General features: G+C 38.3%; 1 protein-coding gene across 5 annotated transcripts in view; it reads right to left on the bottom strand.

Moving 5' to 3' along the window:
* FGF14 (fibroblast growth factor 14) overlaps positions 1 to 16,873 on the bottom strand; it is a 721,002-nt gene that overhangs the window by 219,844 nt on the left and 484,285 nt on the right. The window contains exons 1-2 of one of the 5 annotated variants that reach the window (XM_071208216.1): positions 3,415 to 3,573; positions 3,200 to 3,296 (exon numbers count right to left, since the gene is read on the bottom strand). The exons of 1 other annotated variant lie outside the window; for it this stretch is intronic. Coding sequence is in view for 3 of the 4 variants with exons in the window: in XM_071208214.1 (XP_071064315.1) it covers positions 2,914 to 3,145 (232 nt within the window). In the remaining variant the exon portion in view is untranslated. 3 more of the 5 variants (XM_004458400.5, XM_071208215.1, XM_071208214.1) reach the window with 3 other exon arrangements.

Here is a 16,873-nt window from a genome sequence, read left to right as displayed (position 1 = left end):
GGATAAATCAGATGAAAATATTTACAGACAGTAAAAATATATAAAAATTTGAGAAGTACCTTTACTTCTAGAATGGTCTAGGTAGAGCATTGTTGTTTAAAGAAAGTTTTTTAGCTTAGGCCTACCAATTTTCCTTATTTCACTTCAATTCAGTGGCAGTAACTGATTTCCCAGGGCATGGCAAACACTGTATCCAATTTGGAGATCCTATGACAGTGCAGAACTACAACTTAACTACAACGTAACTACAACCGTTGAAAATGCGTACCAAGTTAGTTATCAGATATAAATACCATAATGAGGTATAAAATCTCACAGTAGTATTATTTTTTAATTCAAAACAATGAGGGAAGATTTCTCAGAGGAGACGGCATTACCCCAAGCTTTAAAAGTTGGTGTTAATTTCAACAGGTTCTTATGGAAATGCGGAAAAAATTATAGCACAGTGTAAAACAAAGAAAGGTTCATAATTGGTAGAACACTGAATGGTGGCTGGAGTCTATGGAGTGTAGCGTAGGGAAGGGTAGAGGTAGATGAAGCTGGGAAGGTGGGATAGAGTCATAGTGCACCCCTTACCACTAAGAGCTACGTTGCAAATTGTTAAAAAACACTCTTCTGTGGGGTGGGGACAGGTGGCAGTAAGGGTTAGGGCTCCAACTCAAAGTGCATAGGTAAATATCAGATATACTCTTTACATTAAATAAATTGCAACTTAAAAAAAAGAGTGTTAAAAAGAAAAAAAAACTTAAAAAAAATATACACATTACCCTTCTCCAAAACACAAAAAGTGGAGTTGTTCTTTATTCAGTTTGCAAATATGTTGAAAATGTATTCTATTTGACAGTGTATGTAAAGTTTCCCAATAGGCTAAGATTTTACCCATCTCGGGATCTTTTCACCTACTCATTGATTGCTCCTTCCAACTGGTCTCGAAGCACTAGCACCCTTCTCAGATCTTATACTTTCACCTAAAGACCTCAAGGTGGCCATCCTGATTGCTTGATGTAACAAGATCCCTCTCCTCATCACCCTCAAATCACCATTCTCTATTTCAGCCATCTCTTCACTTGCTTTATAGGTTTTTGAATTTTCTAATATCTTACTAATGTGCCCCTTTACATACATCAAGGCTTTCTACCCCATGTTTGTTAGCTCCATGATGGAAGGCATTTCATTTGTTCTATTTACTGCTCTGTATCTAACACTTGGAATAGGGCCTGACATATTGTAAGGATTCAATAACTATTTGTCAAAGCAACAATTTTCAAATTTAAGGATATATAAAACTGTCATATTTTAAAGTTATATTTTTAAATTAATCCAACTGTAAAATTTTACCAGGGAGAACTTCTTATGCAAAGTGTGAGTATCTGAGGAAAAGGTAAATATGCTCAAAAACATTCTCCAAAAAGAGTATTTAAATAAACAAATAATTATGGAAATATATATATTTATACATTCAAATATAGAATCATACTTATATATAAATATATAATTTATATGCTATAAAGTGTTAATATTTGTTTTGTTTAAAATGAGTAATTGTAATGAATTATTTTCTGTTTGATATTTGAGAGATACACCTATAGTTTGTTCTCACTAAAGAATATATTTCTAGTAAGGGGTATAGAAGAAAAGACCGTGATGGAATTACCTTCTAACCTGTCTTCTCGTCTGTTCTAAAAATCCTAAGGTAGCTAAAGTGACTTCAAGTATATGCTTTCTTACAGAACAAGGGGGCTTGAGTATCATTTTGGACTCATGAATACTAAGGGAGCAGTCAGGATTTAAAATGGAGAAATAGACTATTTGGAGAGCTCATATATTTTTATCTATCTGGAGAAAAGTATGCACCCATCTTAAAATTCAGAAGTATAAAGCAAACCCTCGTTCACCACCAATATGACATAGATATTTATTGCCATTAATTATAAAATAATCTATTGGTGATATATTTAAAATATACACAGAACACATTTTATCATTATTAACATGAAAATAAACTTATTTAGTTGGTAATATATTTATTACTTTAAGTATATGGCAAATTTGGAGCTCTACCTGGTGAAAACTGTATTCTAAAAAATAGTCTGAGGAAATTAGATGAGATGCAAACAATTTAAGTCAATTTAAGCTTGATTCCGAGAGCAAGTAACACCCAATTTCTAATTGTGATGTGTACTTTTAAAAAAATTTTTTTTAGCTTTAGCCATTTTCAAAAACAACTATTAAAACTTTGCTTATAAATTTGTAAATATGTCCCCCCCACACACACATTCACATAGATATACACGTGCAGCATATGCTTCTTTCTCTCCCTGTCTTTGAAACAACAGAGAATTTAAAACAAACACAGCTGGGTACCGAGAATATAATGTGCTGGGCAAATATATACTCCTATTAAAATAAATACATTCTTCGATGTTTCCTGCCAAACCCACTTGGTTATGAAAAGCAAGCACAGAACACCCCACTGGCTCCCCAAACAACCACTCCTAGCAACTGGATGTGGAGACAAGCAGACAGAGGAACAAAAGCCTCTGGGCTCCTTCTCCTGAGGGTGTTTTCTTCTCAGACTCTGACATTTTAAAAGCAGCAAAAGAAGGTCATGCTGGGCACTAGTTGTTTCTTCAAAACCGTGTAGAGTAAGGCTACTATTCTAATCGTCTTTATGTAGTAACTGCTTGTTTTGCCTCAGGTAATTCATTAGTCTTTCCATTAAAACTGACACAGATTAGGAATATATACATCACCAAGCGCCCATTTAGGTAGGACTCATTCTTCTTTACTCACAGTTCCTTCTCCCCCTCCAATCACAAAATTTAACTGGGGGGCTTCAGAGTTCTCAATGCTGCCAACTAACCAGCTTTCTGGAAAATCTCGCAAACATTGCCTCTACTCAATTCTACTTACACCAGCCCAGGGTAGGGAGCAAAGCACCTCGCCAAGGTCTGGGAGCTAAGGAGGTTTCCAGGAGACCTGGAAAGGCCAAAGGAACAGAAATTCCTGACAGCTGGAAACCAGCCCGGGCGCAGCAAAGGGAGATTCTCTGCCAGGATCCCACGGTCAGGCAGCAACCTCGGCTAAGACTATTCTCAGGGGAAGCCCAGACCCTCCGAGTAGAAAGAGACGTCCTAGGACCCATCCCGCATGATACTCAGAGAGCAAGAGCCAGGGAGCGAGGAGAGGGCCAACTTGCCAGGTCCTGGCGGGGTTGAGTTTTCAGTGGCTACAGGTTGCCTGAGAGCAGGTCCCAGCTCCCTGCAGTAGGCGCTCAGAGCGCTCTGAGGGGAGACCTGGAAGGGAAGAGGGATGGGCAGAGGAGAAAAAGGGAGGGAACGGAGCCGAAGAGGCTCCAGGTGGGGAGATGGGAGAGATCCGAGGGCGCACCTCCCAACTGTGATCCCCACAGACCTTGGCGCCGCAACCTGCGCTTCTTGAGGCCAAAGATGCGCACTTTGGAGAAGATATCCACCAGGTTGCCGTTGCAAAGCCCGCGGTTCTTGCTGGGGCTGCTCCGCCTCCTGCTGGCAGACGGCCGGTCCCAGTGCTGCTCCCGCGCCTGCCGCTTCTGGCGGATCAAGCCGCTGGCGATGGCTGCAGCCATGGTGGCCCGGGACAGGAGAAGGGGCGCTGGGGGACGGGAGAGGGAAGGGCACTGACCGCAGCACGCCCTCGGGGAAGCAGAGTGGGGAAAGGCCGGAGGGGTTCGGGAGACGGGTAGGGGAGTTCAGTCCCCACTGGGACCCATCGCCCTCTCCTTGGAGCGCAGGGCCAGGCGCGCAAATGCGCCCGGGACGCAGCAGGGTGAAGCTGGGGAGACCGAGGTCGCGTCCACCGCCACCGGTGGCGTCCGGGAGCCGGGAGTGGGGCCGCCGCTGCGGGTGCCTCCAGTCACCACGCGCCACTGGAGCCCTCCCGGAGGTGGGGGGGGGGGGGTCGCCACAGCCGCTGGTGCTGCCTTCTTGCTCTGCACGCCTCCCGGCGAGGAGTCGAGCCGGCAACCTTGTATCCTGGGCGCAGGATGGAGGGGAGGTCCCGGCAGTGTCTCCTCTCGTCCGCCGGCCTCTAGGTGCCCAACGGCGGGTTTCACCGCCGCGGTCGCTGCCTGCTCTTGCTTTCTGCCAGTGATTGTCAAGTGCTTTGGAAATCAGCTTCTGGAGAGAGCAATCTTCTTCCCGGAGATCTCTAATCACAGCTCTCCATTCCCATCCTACTCTATCCCCTCACTTAGTCCCTCTCCCATGTCTCTCTTCAAAAAGAAAAAAGAATGTATATAATATCGATTTAAATTTTTGAAAAGGCTAAATGGGTTGCAAGGGGCTGGGGGTGCCAAGAGGCTAAGCCAAAGAAGGTGGAATTGAATATCGGGGCGCTTTTTCTTAGAGGAAACGCGCTGGTTTCCGAGGCTTCGGTGGCTTAGCTGGAGCGTCTGGATCTTAAGGTGGCTCCTGTTCCACAAAAACTCTAGGCTGCGGTTGGCGGGTGAGGTGGTTTCCGCCCTACCGGGTAATCTCTTCAGTACCAAAGTCCCCCCCCCCCCCCAACCGGAGAAAGAGGAGGGGGAAGAAGGGAGGCTGGGAGGGAGGAGAGTGTGTCCTGAGGGGGGAGGCGCCTCTGCTCCGCACCTCGTCCACCCAAACTTGCTGGACTCTCCCTTCTGGTACTAGGAAGGGCAGGCTTGTCGTTTTGAAATGGTGACACGCAGAAAAAAAGAAGGGAAGGGGGAAAGGAGAGAATGTGACAAGGTGGTATAGAAAGACCCTTCCTAATTTTGCTCTCTAGCAGTTGGAGGAGTAGATGACAGTAGCTGTAACTGCTGCGAAACAGCAGCTGGATAGGATGTAATGCCCAAGAGAATATTGAAAAAGTCACTGTAGGAATATTCAGGGTGGAGGGTCACGGTATTTCAACAACAGACTCTTTTGGCATCCCTGAGTGTTTCTATTTCCCTTGGAGAGCAGCTTTGTCAGGGAGCAAAGCCAGATGAACTGTGTCTGAAATTCAAACACAGCCACTTCCTCCCCCGCCTTGATTTCGTCTGTGTCTGGACAGTGCTCTGTCTCAGATAGCAGAAAATATGTAGGTCCAAGAGGAAGAAAGGGCATGGAGAGCAGTGGAGAACAGGAGGTTGAGAGAGAAACACTTCATGCTTGGTTGAATACAGATCTGGTTTCTAGGATACACCTCCAGTGGCAAAACCAAGTGCAGCTCTTGCTTGTGCCTTCTTACTTTTCCCACTGTTTTGGTTATCATCCCAGGAAGGTAAAGACAAGTGAGAAAACTAGACTTCACAATCCAGTGTGAAGGACAGAAGGAAGAAGACTTATTTACTGATCGAAAGACTTGTAAAAATCATTTCTTCAGTAACTGCTTTAGAGCTACACTGGCAGCTCTGGGAGCAGTTCTGAACCAACATAAACTTTCTCCTTGTCTCAAGAATAGGTACTTGTACTACAAAAACCCGCAAGCAAGCAGGAGAAGTAGAACTAAGGCTTGATTACAGGGAGGGTAGATACCTGATTTAAAGAATTTATCCACAATCTCTCCATGTAAGCAATTACTACTCAACAGCTATTCACTGCATTTACTCCATATTTACCAGCAAGCATCCTTTTGGGAAGAGAATTTAATCTAAACGGACTGTGTAGATTTGTGTCCAGTGCAGCCACCATTTGCCTTAGGATCACATATATCATATTTAATATTAAATAATGTATTATTGTCAGTTGATTTCTGCCATCTTGCCATGCTAGACACATCTTCAAAATACCACAAATATTAAAAGGAATATGCAATCCCTAACCACCAATGATATAGTAAAAATCAGGAAAAGGTGCATGCTAAGTATATTTCTCTACCTTTATCACTTTATTTCTACTTCATATATCTTTCTTTTTCCATTTCTAGTGAGTATTTATTCTGTGTTGTCATGTCCCTGCTTTAAAAGAGAGGCCATCTACAGAGAGCTAGATAAAACTAATATTAATAGAAGGGCAATTAAAGCACAACTGATTTTTTTTTTAATTCACTGAACTACCTCCCACTGAACATAAAAAGTGGCTACTCCTGGCTTCCATTATTGAAGACAGGTCATTTGAAATTCTATATTGGAATTTCATAATCATTTTAAAATTAAGGCAAGCAGATTTACCTAGAGCTTTTGTAGATTTTTTTTCCAAAGAAGCAAAATTTTGAATGTAGTGGTTAAATCTAGTACAATTCCCTCAACCAAAATAACCTAGTTTGCTTTTAAAGGGGCTTATTTTAATCTTTATATTTCCCAACTACATTAAACTGAAAGAGCGAGATCAAGCTTCTTGTTATTATAGCTGTATTATTTGTTTTCTTTCCAGACAATTTCTTATACTGCAATCTTTCCAGCATTCCTTGAATAATTAGAGATGTCTGGTTTTGGCTTCTTCGGACCCCTCCCTTCTTTGTTCAATAAGCCCCAGATGAGTCTGTGTTTCAGCACCGCGGACAGGGATCCCGCCGGAGCTCCAGCTCTTCCAGGCAAAGCAAGTTCCTCTCAATATGAGGAGCGCTGGCTGTGAGGATCTGATACTCTCTTCCCTTAAAAGCAGTTTTCCGCCTTATTTTTTTTCAAGGTGCAAAGGAAATTAATCCTCACAGCTTCCACTGACATTAATAACACACCTGGAGCACAAAGCCTTTCAGCTTTTTGATAACCGAGATAAACTCTCTGCTTTTCTTGCTTGATGCTTTCTGATCCCAGACTCAGCGCCTAGAACAGCAGACCCGTCTGTCTCAGGCTGTCTATTCATACTGTGAATTTTACAAATCTCAAGCACTCATTTCTATTCCTCTTTTCCGGGAGCTGGGGGGTAGGGGCAGCATGTGAATAATTAAGGTCTTTTAGTTTAATCCCCGCGATTTTCCTCTTACCTCTCAAAAATGCTGTTTAGTTGTTTACAGATAGAGGTAAGCGAAAGAAAACTCAAGAGAGCCATCTGCTGTCTTAAACTGTGATAAAAGCATGAGCAAAGCTAGGGTGAAAACCGGTACAGAATCGGAGAGCACCAATCCACACATTGTTATAACTCAGAAAATAATCTCTCACTCATCAGAACACTCTCAGAGCTATTAATTTTATCCTTGAATGTTTTAGAGTGTATTAGAAAAATTAAAAAGTGGAGTACTGCCCAGGTAGTATAGCTCTTGACTGAGCTGCTAGGGGTGCAAACTCCGATTTCTGCCTTGGTTCATTCCTTGACTCTGCAACTTTTACCTGTTTGATGATCCCCAATAAGTTGCTTTGGTTTTTGTCAGTTCCTTCTCTCTAAAACTGAGATAATAGAATCTCCTTATCAACTCTTGTGAGATTAAATTTAGTAAACAAAAGTCAAGAGCCTATCAGTGTCTGGCATCATAACTGCTCAATGAAAGACAGCTTTCATCATCTTCTAGAACACTCTATCTTGTAAATTATTTTCCAAATCCCATGTATTTAAAATATCAAATTATATGTATTCCCATGTATATGTCCTCACCTTATAAATAGATACACCAATGTTTTAAAATAGTCAGAAATTTTTTTAAAATTATCTTAAGTTTTGGTGAAAGAAATCTGAGTTCAAGCCTTAGTTCATTTTGACAAGAATTGCAAATTTAAACTTTTAAGCCTATTTCCTTACTAATTGAATAGTGATGACAAAAACATTTCCTTACCTCAAAGATTTTGTTAGGAACGCCTATGATAAAATACCTTTTAAAACTATTAAGTACTATCAAAGATAATTGTTCCACTACTCTATTGCTGCTTGCAGATCTCATGAAGCTGTCATGCTCCTTCGGTCCCTCTATTAGTCAACCAAAGGGGTGCTGATGCAAAGTACCAGAACTCTGTTGCCATTTATAAAGGGTATTTATTTGGGGTAGAAGCTTACAGTCACAAGGCCATAAAGGATAAGTTACTTCCTCACCAAAGTCTGTTGGCACATGTTGGAGCAAGATGGCTACCAACATCTGCAAAGGTCCAGCCTTCCTCTTCCTGTAAAGGCTCCATGGTCCCAGCTTCTTCCAGTATCAGCTGTAGGCTGGGATAAGTCTCATCTCTCTCCCAGGGCATGTTTCTCTCTGGGCTCAGCTGCTCTGCTCTCTCCACAACGCCAGCTGTGGACTATCAGATGAATGGCTTCTCTCTCTTTCCAGGGCCTCTACCATGTCTAATAGAGCCTTCCCTTTTTCCTCACATGTCTGCTTCTCTGTGTATTTACTTCCCAGGGCTCCAGCATTAAAACTCTACTAACTAACTCCTCTTCCATGTCCTTTTCTCTGTGAGTTCCCACCCACCAAGCAGGTGGGTACTCAACCTCCTATTGATGTGGCCCAATCAAAGTCTTAATCACTATTTAATCAAGTAAAAGTGAAACCTCTGAATTTAATACAATCTAATATACCCCAAGGAATAGACCAGTTTACAAACATAATTCAATATCTATTTTTGAAATTCATAAATAATGCAAACTGCTACAGTCCCCCAACTTTGCATATGTTGTTCTCTCTGTCTGGAACAGTTTTTCTCCCCCTTTCCCATTCCCTCACTTAATAATATAAAACATTGGCTAAATCCACAAGTAGAGTAAGACAAAGGCTCTTAACCATGTATCCTTGAACAATTCATTTAATCTCACTAAGCCTCACTTTCCTTTTCTGTCAACTTGGCATAATAATTCAATATAGTTGTTATGAGTATCAAACTGGCATTCATTTAACTCCTCATCAATCATGTCTCCATTTATTCAGTAGCCAAGTCTTTATTCTTTATAGAGTGTCTACTATGTATGTATCAATACTGTAGTAGGTGAGGAAACAGGTGTTTTTGTTTTTGTTTTTTTAAGTAAAAATAGAGTCTTTGGTCCTTCTCTCTTGAGTGTACCTTCCAAGGTCTCAGCCTAGATAGCTTCTCTGGGAAAAGTTATCCTCCCCACTCCCCAGGTAAACTAGAATACAGTGCCCCTTCTTAACATTATTAAGTGAAAAGATATCTAGATTTACATCTCTACAAAGATATCTAATGTGCATCTCAAAATTATCATGTTCATGACTGAACCCCTGCTCTTTCCCCCAAATTGTTCTTGCAATCTTCCCCATCTCTGGAATGACAACACCATTCAACTCTATGTCAAAAACTTTGTCATACTACTAATTGTATATCTTTCTTTAATATCCCACCTATAATTCCTCAGCAACATGTCTTCAGTCTATTATCAAAATATATACAGAACATGTTCACTTCTCACCATATCCATTGCTGTCTCCTTAGACCAAGCCATTGTCATCTTTTGCCTGGTATACTAGTTTGAGTTTTTGTGGACCTCAGGAAATCCTGTTCTTAAAGCAGATTCATTCCTGTGCCTGTAAACCCATTGTAGGTAGGGCCTTTTGATTAGATCACTTCTGTTAGGGGTCTTTGATTAGACTGCAAGACCCAGGGTGGGTCTTAATCTTCTTACTGATGTCTTTTATAAATGCAGGACTAAAAGCAACAGAGAGAAAAAGTGGAAGAGATGGACAGAGGCCTCTAGAAGTTGATGAGCCCAGGAGAGAGAAAAGCCACAGGTCCAGATGAGAAGGGAAAGACTGGCATTTTGCCCTGCCATTTGCCTGATTGCTCACAGCTGCGACTTGGTGAGAAAGTATGTCTTGATGATGTCTTGATTTAGACACATTCATGGCCTTAGAACTTTAAGCTTTTAACATAATAAATTTCGATTATGAAAGCCAATACATTTCTGGTACGTTACTCCCACCAGTCTTTAGCAAACTAAATCACCTAGATTACTGTAACAGCAACCTAATTGTTCTCTTAGGATCCATACTTGCCTTTCTTTGGTATATCCACAACACTGTGACCAGAATATTGAAAATATAAGTCAGACTATATCACATTCCTACTCAAAACCCTATACCTTAAGAGAAAAAGTTTTCACAGTGGCTTCTAGTAATCAACATGACTTGTGTCTCACCTTGGCCTTCATTTGCTCTCTGATATCATCTCTACTTTTCACCCACTTCATTTGCTGTTATTCAAGCCACTGGCCTACTCCTGCCACAGGACCTTTGTACTTGCTGTTCTGTCAAACTCTGTCACCTCATTCATATCTTTTCTCACACTTTACATTCTCAGCTGACATCTTTTCTTACAAATTTATAAAAACTGCAACTCCCTAACACAGTCAGTCACTTCTCCCTCCCGTTTTGTAAATCTGCATAGCATTCACAACTTTTATTTATTAGAGAAATTGTAGGTTTACAGAAAAATCTTGTATATATACCATCACTCAGGTTTTTCTATCATTAACAATTTCCATTAGTTTGGTAACTTTGTTACAGTTGATAAAGCAATGTAATTATAATTACAACTTAAACACAGTCCACAATTTCCATTAGGATTCACTGTGTTGTAAAAGTCTATGGGTTTTTTATTTTAAAATTTTATTCTAGACATATATATATATAACCAAAATTCCCCCCTTTCACCACATTAAAATATATAATTCACTGGTGTTAATTACATTTACAGTGTTGTGCTACCATTATCACCATTCATTGCCAAAATTTTATCATCACCCAAAATAGAAATTCTGTACCAATTGAGCATTAACTCCCCATTCCCTGACCCCAACCCAGTCTCTGGTAACCCATATTCTAGTTTCTGATTCTGTGAATTTGCTTATCCTTATTATTTTATATCATCAAGATCATGCAAAATTCTAGTTGTTGATGTCTGACTTATTTTACTCCACATGATGTCTTCAAGGTTAATCCATGTTATCACATGTATCAGAACTGCATTCTTTCTACGACTCAATAATTTTCCGTTTTAAATATATATCACCTTTTGGTTATCCATTCATTGGTTGCTGGACATTTGGGCTGCTTACATCTTTTGGCAATTGTGAATACTTCTACTATGAACATCAGTGTGTATGTATCTATTCAATTCCCTGCTTTCAATTATTTGGGGTATGTATCCAAAGTGGGATTGCTAAGTCTTATGCTAATTCTATTTTTAACTTTTTGAGAAACTGCCAAACTGTTTTCCAAAGAAGGTGCAATATTTTACATTCTCACCAATAAAGAAGAAGTGCTCGTATTTCTCAACATTCTCTTCAACACTTGCTATTTTCCTTTTTAAAAAATAGTAAACATTCTAGTGTGTGCGAAGTGGTATCTCATATTAGTTTAGATTTGCATTTCACTAATGGATAATGATGTTGAACATCTTTTCATGTGCCATTTGTATATCTATTTTTGAGAAGTGTCTATTCAAGTCTTTCACCCACTTAAAAATTTTGTGCTGTATGTATTTTTGTTATTGAGTTGTAGGATTTATTTATTCTGAATACTAATCCTTCATTACATATGTGATTTCCAAATATTTTCTCCCATACTGGGATGGTTAGGTTCATGTGTCAATTTGGCTGGGTAATGGTGCTTGTTCAGTCAAGTAAGCACCGGCCTAATTGTTACTGTGAGGACAATTTTTGGACTTATAGCATCACAGGTTGCTTGCATCTATGGCTGATTACATCTGTAGTCAACTGAGGAGATTACCTTCATCAATGAGAGACATCTCATCCAGTCAGTTGAAGGCCTTAAAGGGAGAATTTCAATCTCTACTTCAGCCAGCCAGCTTCCGTTGGGGAATTCATCAAGGACATCCATCAGAGTTCCTGGCTTGCAGCCTGCCGTATGGAATTTGGACTTGTGCATACCAATAGTCATGTAAAACAATTTTATAAAATCACAATATTTACAGATAACTCTGTCAGTTCTGTTTTCCTAGAGAATCTTGATTAATACATATTCTGTAGGTTGTCCTTTTACTTTCATGTTGAAGTCATTTGATGCACATATGTTTTCAATTTTGAAGAAGTTCCTTTTATCTATTTTTCTGTTTATCTCATGCTTATGGTATAAAGTCTAAGAAATCATTGCCTAACACAAAGTCCTGAAGATGCTTCCTTATGTTTTTCTGGAGTATTTTAGTATTAGTTCTTTTATATATGTCTTTGATCCATTTTGAATTTAGTTTTTGTGTATGGTGTGAGTTAGGGATCCACTGTAATTCTTTTGCATAAGGATAACCAGTTTTCCCAGCACCATTTTTGGAAAGACTATTCTTTCTACTGAATTTGGTACCCTTGTCAAAAATCACATGGCCTTAGAAGTAAGGTGTTTTTTTCCCCTGGACTCTCAGTTCCATTCATTGGTTTATATGTCTCTCCCTGTCCTGGTACCATGCTGTTTTGATAATGGCAACTTGAAATAAATTTTAAATTTTGGAAGTATGAGTCCTCCAATTTTGGTCTTTTTCAAATGTTTTTGGCTATTCAGGGATCATTAATCTTCCATGTAAATTTGATGATTGGCTTTTCCATTTCTGCAAAGAACACTACTGGAATTTTCATTGGGATTCCATTAAACCTGTAAATTACTTTGGGTAGAACTGGCATCTTAATATTTAGACTTTGAATCTATAAACACAAAATGTCCTTAAATTTCTTTAGGTCATCTTTGATTCCTTTCAGCAACGTTTTGTAGTTTCTCATGTAAAAGTCTATTACATACTTGATTAAATTTATTCCTAGATATTTATCATTTAGGTGCTATTGTAAATTGACTTTTTTCTTGATTTTCTCTTCAGATTGTTCCTTACTACTATATAGTAGCACTACTGATTTATACTTGTTGATATTGTTGTGGACTTTTCAGGATTTTCTCTATTTTGGATCATGTAATTTGTTATTAGGGAAAGTATATTAGTTAGCCAAAGGAGTGCTGATGCAAAGTATCAGAAGTCTGTTGGTTTTTATAAAGAGTATTTATTTGGGGTAGAATCTTACAGTCACAAGGCCCTAAAGAATCCAACTCAAGGTACCATAAGAGGCAATTTCTCAGCCAAAGTCATTTGCCATATGTTGAGCAAGAGGGCAGGTAATCCCTGCAAGGCTTCAGCCTTCCTTCTTCCTCTTATGGCTCCATGGCACCAGCTTCTTCGGATCTCAGTATAGGCTGGCATAAGGCTCATCTTTCCCTGAGGCTCATTTCTTTCCAGGCTCAGCAGCTCTGTTCTCTTCACAAGGTCAGTTGTAGACTATCAGGCTCATCTCTCTTCCTGGGGCCTCTGTCATGTCTAATGAGCTGTCTCTCTTTCTCTGTGTTCTTCTCCTGTGTGTCTATTTCTGTGTGAGAGTCTGTTTTATCAGCCCATAGACGGGGCTGGGATTCAATGCTGAGTCACACTCTAATGGTGTGGTTTAATCAAAGTGCTAATCTTAACATAATTTAATCAGACATCACAGCTGAATCTAATATAGTCAAAGGGTTATCACACCCAGAGGAAGAGACCAGTTTACAAACATAATCAGTATCTCCTTTTGGAATTAATAAATAATATCAAACTGCCATAGAAAGCTTTACTTCTTCCTTTCCAATTTGGATGCCTTCTATTTCTCATGCCTAATTAAAATGGCTATAACTTCCAGTACAATGTTGATTAATAGTGGTGACAGTGGGCCTTCTTGTCTTGTTCTTTATACTTAGAGGGAAAGCTTTCAGGCTATCACCATTGATTATGATGTTGGCTGTGGATTTTTCACATAAACCCTTTATCATGTTGAGGACGCTTCTTTCCATTCCTAGTTTTCTAAGTGTATTTATCAAGAAGTCGTGCTCAATTTTGTAAAATACCTTTTTTGTGTCAATTGAGATAATCATATGTGTTTCTTTTCATTCTGTTAATGGGGTGTATTACATTAATTGTTACTTATGTTGAACCACCTTTATATTCCCGAGACAAAGTTCACTTGGTCATGGTTTATAATTCTTTCACTATATACTACTGCATCTGGTTTGTTAGTATTGTGCTGAAGATTTTTGTTTCCATATAAATATGATATATTGCTCTGTAATTTTCTTTTCTTGAGTAATCCTTCTCTGGCTTTGGTATTAGGATGATACTGATCTCATAGAATGAATTAGGAAGTAGTTCTTCAGTTTTCTGGATGATTTGAGCAGGATTGATATGAATTCTTCTTGGCATGTTTGGTAAAAATCATCAGTGAAACTATCTGGTCCTGGGTGTTTCTTTATTGGGAGGTTTGTGATTACTGATTCAATCCTTTCCTTGATGTTGGTCTGTTAAGATTTTCTATTTCTTGAGTCGGTGTATGTATTTTTAAGAATTTGCCCATTTTATCTAGGTTTTATAATTTGTGCCATACAACTGTTCATAGTATCCTTTGATAATTATTTTTATTTCTGTGAGGTAAGTAGTAATATACTCCCTTTCATTTTTAATTTTAGTTATTGGAGTCCCTTCTTTTTCTCTGTCCATCTAGCTTAAGATTTGTTGATTTTATTGATCTTTTCAAAGAATTGACTTTCAGTTTTGTTGATTCTATTTTTTTCTCAATTTCATTTATCTCCAGTCTAATCTTTGTTTTTTCCTACTGCTGCATGCCTTGGGTTAAATTTGCTCTACTTTTCCTTGATCCTCCAATTGTGAGATTAGGTCTGTGATTGGAGATCATTCTTCTTTTTTTTAATATAAACATTTAAAGGTATAATTGCCCTTTCATCACTTCATTTGCTGCATCAAATTAATTTTGGGTGTGTTGTGTTTTGGTTTTGCTTCATGGTATCTTCTAATTTCTTTCATGACCCATTGGTTTTATGACTGCATTATTTAATTTCCATGTATTTGTGAATTTTCCAATTCTCCCTCACTTATTGGTTTCTAGCTTCAGTCCATTGTGATTAGAGAATATACTTTGTATGTTTTAATATTTTGGTATTTGAGACTTTTTTGTGACCTAATAAATGATATATCCTGGGGAATAATCCATATTTACTTGAGAAGAATGTGCGTTTTACTGCTCTTGGGCGAAGTGCTCCATATATGTCTGTCAGGTCTAGTTGGTTTATAATATCTTTCAAGTATTATATTTCCTTATTAGTTTTCTCACTAGATATTCGATTTGTTATGGAAAGTGGTGTATTGAGCTCTCTTACTGTTTCAGTCTATTTTTCCCTTCAAATCTGACAGTATTTGCTTCATATCATTATGTTTTCTTGTTGAAATGACTCCTTTATCAGTAATATAGTGAGCTTCTTTGTGCCTTGTAAATGTCTTTTATTTAAAGTCAATTTTATCTGATAATAATATGGGTACCCCAGATCTCTTTTGGCTACTATTTGCATGGTATATGTTTTTCTACACTTGTACTTCAAACTACTTGTTTCTTTGAATTTAAGCATAGCTGGGCCATGCTTTTTTATCCATTTTCCCAATCTCTGCCTTTTGACTGGAGAATTTAATCCATTTACATTTAAAGTAACAACTGATAATGCAGAACTTTCTTCTACCCCTTTTCCATTTTGTTATTGTAAGTCATATCTTTTTTCATCCATCAATTCTTCCATTAACACCTACTTTTATATGTGTTTGATTTTTGTATTATAACATTGTGAGACCCTTCTCATTTCTTTCTGTATACATTCTTCAAATATTTTCTTTGTGCTTACCATGAAGGTTAAATTTAACAACCTAATCTATTACAATAACATTTGGTTTGATACCAACTTAATTTTGGTGGCATAAACATAAACTATTCTTATAACTCTCCATCCCCTTACTGTTTTGATGTACTTGTTATACTTTATATTTTTATGTTTATTCAAAACCATAAATTTTTCATAATTTTATATACATTCGCATTTTAGAACCTGTTTGAAGTAAAACTGGAATTACATACCAAAAATACAACACAATAGTACTGGTACTTATAATTACCTATATGACTATTTCTTTATGCTGCTTCAATCCACTGTCTAGTGTCCATGCTTTTCAGTCTGAAGAATTCCCTTTAGCATTACTTGTAGGACAGGTTTAGTGGTGATGAAATCCTCAGCTTCTGAGTATCTTTAGTGCTTCTGAGTATCTTTAGTGCTTCCTTATTTTTGAAAGACAGTCTTGCCAGATATAAAATTCTTGATTGGCAATTGTTTTCTCCAAAATACTTTGTCCCACTGTCTTGCTTGAATGGTTTTTATGACAAATCAGTCTTTAATCTTGGTGGGAATCCCTTGTCCTTAGCATGTTGCATTCCTCTTGATGCTTTCAGATCTCTCCTCTTGTCCTTGGCATTCAACAATTTGTATACTACATGCTTAAACATGGTACGCTTCCTTTTCAGGGTTCCTTGGGCTTCTTATTTGTGAATATTCCCTTCTTCCATTAAATTTGGGAAGTTTCCTGACATTAATTTTAAGATATTCCTTCTGCTCTTCTCTTTCTTTTCCTTTCTGGGATTTTCATAATGTATATACTAGTATGCTTGATAGTGTCCTACAGATATCTTAGGCTTTGTTCATTTTTTGTCATTCTTTTTTCTTTCTAGTCCTCAGTCTGAAACATTTCAATGGACTTGTCTTTGAAATCACTGGTCCTTTCTTCTGCTATCTATAATCTGTTGTTTAAACACTCTTGGGAATATTTAATTTTAGTTATTGCAATCTTCCACTCCACTATTTCTGTTTACTTCCTTTTTTAAAACTTCCTGTCTCTTTATTGAGATTCTCATATTGTTCATTCATTGTTTGCTTTCTCAATATCTTAGTTCTTTCTTTTTGTTTTTGCTTTTGTTTATGTCCTTGAACATATTGACAATCATTGTTTTAAAGTCTTTGGGTTGGCAATGTCTTTTCTTTTTGTTGAGGGTTTGTGGATTTTTACCTGGTTCCTTTGGATGGACCATCATTTCTGGTTCTTTGTCTGTCTTGAAATATTTTGTTGAACACTGTATATTTTTAAAATTTAAGGTGTTAACTCTGTAATCTT

The sequence above is a fragment of the Dasypus novemcinctus genome, chromosome 15 (genome assembly GCF_030445035.2).
Source record: "Dasypus novemcinctus isolate mDasNov1 chromosome 15, mDasNov1.1.hap2, whole genome shotgun sequence".
In the NCBI taxonomy this organism is placed as follows: Eukaryota; Metazoa; Chordata; class Mammalia; order Cingulata; family Dasypodidae; genus Dasypus; species Dasypus novemcinctus.
This window is presented reverse-complemented; position numbering and strand designations above follow the sequence as displayed.